Source organism: Camelus ferus, chromosome 10, assembly GCF_009834535.1.
Source record: "Camelus ferus isolate YT-003-E chromosome 10, BCGSAC_Cfer_1.0, whole genome shotgun sequence".
In the NCBI taxonomy this organism is placed as follows: Eukaryota; Metazoa; Chordata; class Mammalia; order Artiodactyla; family Camelidae; genus Camelus; species Camelus ferus.
In genome coordinates, this window is record NC_045705.1 from 56,536,486 (window position 1) to 56,542,270 (window position 5,785).

A 5,785-nucleotide genomic window follows, 5' to 3' on the forward strand; every position below is an offset into this window, starting at 1 on the left:
CCAGAGACCCAGATTTAACTTTTCCCTGAATCTAATGATTTTGAACAAGTCCCCAAGAACTTCTAATGTACAGTGGATGTACATAAGAAGTAAAGATGGGACTTTCAGAAATGTCTCCCCTATGACAGTTGTTCTCAAAGTTTGGTGGCCAAAGGAATCATCTGGAGGGCTTTTCATAATACAGATTTGGGCTTCATCCCCAGAGGATCTAACTCAGTAGGTCTGGGTCCATATTTTATTACTTTCAAGTTCCTACCTGATGCTGAAGCTAGTGGTGTGGGGACCACCCTTGGAGAAGCACTGCTTTAGAGCGTATAGTGATTTTGGAAAATTTGCAATTAACAATCACCTTCCATAAGACAGGCATGAAAAATACAGCCTGTTCATAGATTTTGTCCCTGAGCAGCCATAAAATCTTTTGTTTATCTATCCTTTTTGTTTGCTATTTTTTGTAATTTCTAAGTCTATAACATTCACTTAAAATTATGACACATGTGAAAGTAAAAATAATTTAAAATGTATTACATTTCTGAATGGAAATGCCCAGACCAAGCTGTATTTGAAGGCTTAAAAAGTAGGCAGAAGCTTGCATCAATTCCTGGATTTTCTTGAGAATCATGATTTTAAGAGCATCTGTCAACAACAGAAAAACAATGCAGGAGGCTGCAAATAAGAAAAGAGTTTATTTGGGGGTAATAAGAATTCCAATTCAGTAGACACAGTTTCAAGTATCTTCAAATGACTGTTCCAGGGAAGAGAAAGTGTCAGGGGCTTGCAAAGAAAAAAGCCATGAAGTTACAAGTTGCTTCACAAGAATCAGGATGGACCCTGATGCAAATATTTCTCTCTTTAAGGAGAAAATATTTGTCCTTAAAGTATCAGGAGCTATTTTAGGGGAAATTTCTATAAGTAGATCAGCTGTCACAAGTTATTTTTAGGTTAAGAGTCCAGTAAGTATCTTGAGTAACTAGCAGATGTTCTGGATGACCTCATCAGGTCTAAAGGTCAGATTCTATCCCAGCTGAGACATGCATAAATCACACTTCCTCAGTGGCCTCCTGGTTCCATTTTAGAGCTGTCTCTTAGCAATACTGTGAAGACTTTGGTTTTCCTTCCAAATTTGAAATGCAAAAAAATGCTAATAAAGCAGGGAGGTAGTCCAGAATGTGATGTTTATATTAGTGACCAATTTTATTAATTTAGGGGCAAAGCTTGCACAATCACCCTATGATATACACACATACATTTCTAGATTATCCAAATATATATGAAAGTTCTGGAATACTACTTGGCCTTAAAAAATAATTAACAATGCCATTTGCAGCAACATGGATGGATCTGGAGATACATTTTAAGTGAAATAAGCCAGAAAGAGAAAGAAAAATACTATATATCACTTATATTTGGAATCTAGAAATAAAGACAAATGAACTTATTTACAAAACATAAACAGACTCACAGACAGAAAACAAACTTATGGTTACCAGGGGGTGAAGGGAGTGTGCAGGGATAAATTGGGAGTTATTCTGCAATAAAAATATATATATACAAAAAAAGTGCAACTATACTTGTAATTATAGGTATAATTGAATTGGATGTAAGTTCTAAATTTTGAAACAGATTATCCAAACAAATTCATGAACATTTCACTGCAGTGTAACAACATTTTTACAGTCAGCCCAGTTGACTTAATCACTAGGCTAACTGTAGAAATTTGGTCAATCTCAGACCTCATCCACAGTGCAAAACAACACAGCCAACTCCAGATTTCAAAAACTCCTGCTGGGTGCTGTTGAGATGTAGTGGTTGAGTCAATCCAATCAATTCCATTGTTCTCATAATTAGATTAGAACTCACCAACCCAGATTGAATCAGTAAAGAACTAGGTATTTCTCCTGCACAGTTTTTATGTGACAGAATTAACTCTCCTTACCAGTTAATGTCTGATTCAGAGTTTTTAAGTCTGTAACACTTGTTTAGTCAACTATGGAAATGAGTAGAAAAAAAGTAATACAAATATTATATTCTGAGTATGAGGTGCTCAGACAGAGTTGTATTTGAAGACATGATAAAGGAGGTGGCATTTACCTGGCTCCCTCCAGTGTCATTAGGAATTGAAGAAAATCAAATGGAGAAAATTTGATGTTTCTGTAACTTGTGAGCCACTATCAGCAGGGATGATTTCCAGAAGTTGCTATTGACACTGGTGGATCATTTTATTAATTTATGGGCAGAACTAGGGATATCATGCTATGATTTAACAAAATTGTACTTCTAGAGTATCCATCATACCTAAAAAAAAAAAAAATGACCAGCAACCATTGTAATTCTTTGTATCATTGAATTAGGTGTACATTTAGAAATTTCTAACACCTTTTCCACATGCATGTCCTCAGGTCATTGGAGTGGCCCATGCAACTGCAATGGTCTGGTTGTTTTGCCCACATTAATACCAGCCCCAAACACACCTCAACTGACAAGGCTGACCAATTTAAAAATGCTTCCAGTTAGTACACAAACGCTTGTGAATAATGAGAGATTTGGATGATTTAATCACTGGATTATTTTGAAGATAGGACTAGGTTCTCCAGTCAGAGCCCACAGTCTAAAAGCTTTCACTAAAGAGCTAACAACAGCCATCAGTGAAGAGAACTGCTCCCCCCAGCTGCAGAGGTGACCAAATATAAAACTAGTTTCTGTTACTCTAACTATGCTAGTTGGAAGAAAAAAGATGTCCCCAGGTGATCATCACCCTGGCTTCAGAGTCCCCTACGCCACTGAAGACCATCCTTCTAGCTGAAGAATCAAGTGACTGGCATCCGGCCCTCGTCACCATGCAGAGTGGCTGTGGCATGTATGAGTAACGTGGACAGGAGCATGGAGGCCCACGGCATTGTCAGGGTGAAAGGGTTCAGTATCAGGTCTTTTGGAGCTACATCCCATGTGAGGCCTTCGGGACTGGCACCCAACCATTCAATCAACTGTGCCAATAGAGGGAAAGCAACTAACAGTACATGTATTCTGAATGTGGAGTGTTCACACAGAGCCCTACGTGGCAACATGATAAAGGAGGCAGAGGCTGCCTTGCTCTGCTCCCTCCCAAATCATTATGATTTGAAGGAAATCAGATGGAGAAAATGCAGTGTTCTTTTAACTTATGAAACACTATCAGCAGGGATGTTTTCCAGAAGTGGTTTTTGACACTGGTGGATCATGTTATTCATGGGCAGAACTATGGATATCTTGCTAGGATTGAACACAATTCTAATTCTAGAGTATCCATTGTCTGTGGGGGGAAAAAAGTGCTATAAGCATTGTGATTTCGTGTCTAACTGATTTAGGTAGGCTTGGAAATTTCCAGCACCTTTTCCACACATGTCCTCAGGTCACTGGAGGGGCTGGTGACCAGCCTGCCTGTAGCCTAGTTGTTTGCCTAACATCAGTAGTAGCCCCAGACCCACAGGAGTGGGACTGGGCTCACTATAGATTGCAAAATGCTCCCTGGGGTAGCTACACCCTTGCAGAGCATGAGAGGTTCGGGTGATTGAATCTCTGGGGTGCTCTGAGGACCAGACAAGTTTCTGTGGTCACAGCCCATGATGTTCACCCAATCAATCGAGAGCTAACATAATCAATCCATCTGGAGCTAACACCATCAATCAAGAGTTCTCCACCCACTGCCCAGAGGTGACTCCACATAAACCCACATCTCTTTGACCCTTGGCTAGTTGGCAAGAAGAGTTGGACCGGGGACGGTCATCTCCCTGGCCTCAGAGTCCCCTCGGACCCTGAGGCCCACCTGTCTGGCTGGAGTCCAAAGTAGCCGCCATCACCATGCCCTCTTCCCCACTCAGGGTGGCTGTGGTGTGCATGAGTAACATGAACAGGAGCATGGAGGCCCACGGCATCCTCAGGAGGAAAGGGTTCAATGTCAGATCTTTCGGAGCAGCATCCCAAGTGAGGCTCCCGGGACAGCCAGGCAACCCTCCAGTGATTTACGATTTCTCGGTGACGTACGGGCAGATGCGCAAGGACCTTTACCGGAGAGACCGAGAACGCTATAGAAGCAATGGCGTCTTGCACATCTTGGGAAGAAATGAGAAAATCAAGGCCCGCCCAGAAAGATTTCAAGAGTGCAGAGATGCCTTCGACGTCATCTTCACCTGTGAGGAGCGCGTCTACGACAGGGTGGTGGAAGACCTGTGTGCCCGAGAACAGGACACCTGCCAGCCGGTGCACGTCATCAACGTGGACATGAAAGACACCCTGGAGGACGCCACCCTCGGGGCGTTGATCATCTGTGAGCTGTGCCAACGCCTCCAGCAGGCGGACGACGTGGAAGGCAGTGTGGCGGAGGTGCTCCTGTCAGCGGAGGAGAAAACGGGAAGAAGCTTCCTTCACACCATCTGCTTCTACTGAGGCTCTCGGCTGGTTTGGGTTCCTTCCGCGGTCAGACCTTGTGCGTGGACTTTTAGACTAGTCTGGATTTTTTGACAAAAGTGTCTTGAAAGCCCTTTCCACTAAAAGCCATTTGTATGATTTTTCAGGTTTTTCAAGAAATAGACCAGAAAAGCATTTTATGGGAAAGGGAATGTGGACTACCAGTAGTCATCAAAACCCTTCCAGTGTGGGGGACAACTTTTTATGGATTTTACCTTCAAGCAACAATTCAGTGCTCACATTGCTCTGCAAGGAAGTTACCATGAAGGACTTCCATTTTCCAGATGAAGAAAGCAAGGCTTATAATGAAGTGCTGGACAAGTGATTTGTTGAAAATTATTCAGAAAAAAAACAGTGTCTATTCTATCATTTTATAACAATTTCCTTTTGCTCATTTTGCATGATATATTAATTATAAAAGGGTGAGTTTTTTGTGAGATAGGAATGTATTGAATGCCTGAAGGTATAGATGCATTTATTTTTAGATTATATGTCTTTAACAAATGCCATCTTCACTGGAAACTCAGGGTTGATCATCTGCCACATGTTATTGAGACAGGAAGGGGGAAGGGCACAGCTGGTCAAGGAATAGCACAGCAATTAACACCAGAATGGCGGAAGGTTCAACCCCTAGTAGGCCTTGAGGCTCAGGACGGAGGGAGATTTGACTTCTAGTAGACAGTGAGCTTCATTATACTCCTATTGTAATATATTAACATGGTGAATAACATGCCCACAGGCGCCATGACAGTCCCAAGGCTGGCCTCAAGAGGTCAAAGAGTGGGAAATGGCCAGTTTCCTGGGAATCCCAGCCCCTTCCCCAGACAAGTTAGACTGGTCCTTCCACCTTACTAAGATATAAAGCTACCGAGCCCATAAAAACTGGCCTTCAGGAACAGCCCGCACTTTGTCTATGGAGTATGTACATACTTTTACTCTAAGCTGAGCACCCAAACCCCACACCTTATGGCCTTTCTCTTGCCTTCTGATGTATCTCTGTAAATAAATCTACCTGTATTCAACTGTGGCTCACTCTTGAATTCTTTCCTGCGCGAAGCCAAGGACCCACACTTGGTGGGGCACGTCCCAGGGACTCAACCAAAGCCTGGGACATGGCCCTCATGCCCCACATCCGTTTTTCCTGCATCATTATGACTAAAATCTAGGAATTATCTGTTCAATTAAATAGTTCATCATATGAAATGAAATAAAAACATCTAATTTAAAGAAAAGGTGTATTCTTGTTTCTGGTAGGGGAAAGTGTTGACAGTCTTAAGTGAGTAGGTCGTGGGACCCAGGTCAAGGTTCACAATAACTTGCACATGTATGAGGTAAGAAGTAAATG

At 42.2% G+C, this 5,785-nt stretch overlaps 1 protein-coding gene across 1 annotated transcript; it reads left to right on the plus strand.

Moving 5' to 3' along the window:
- The first annotated feature begins 2,088 nt into the window (after window positions 1-2,088).
- LOC102514252 (RNA polymerase II subunit A C-terminal domain phosphatase SSU72) lies at window positions 2,089-5,462 on the plus strand. The gene is made up of 2 exons (XM_032489213.1): window positions 2,089-4,459; window positions 4,548-5,462. Exon 1 carries the CDS (start codon window positions 3,835-3,837, stop codon window positions 4,417-4,419), a length of 585 nt encoding a protein of 194 aa, XP_032345104.1. The 5' UTR covers window positions 2,089-3,834; the 3' UTR covers window positions 4,420-4,459; window positions 4,548-5,462.
- The last annotated feature ends 323 nt before the right edge of the window (window positions 5,463-5,785 follow it).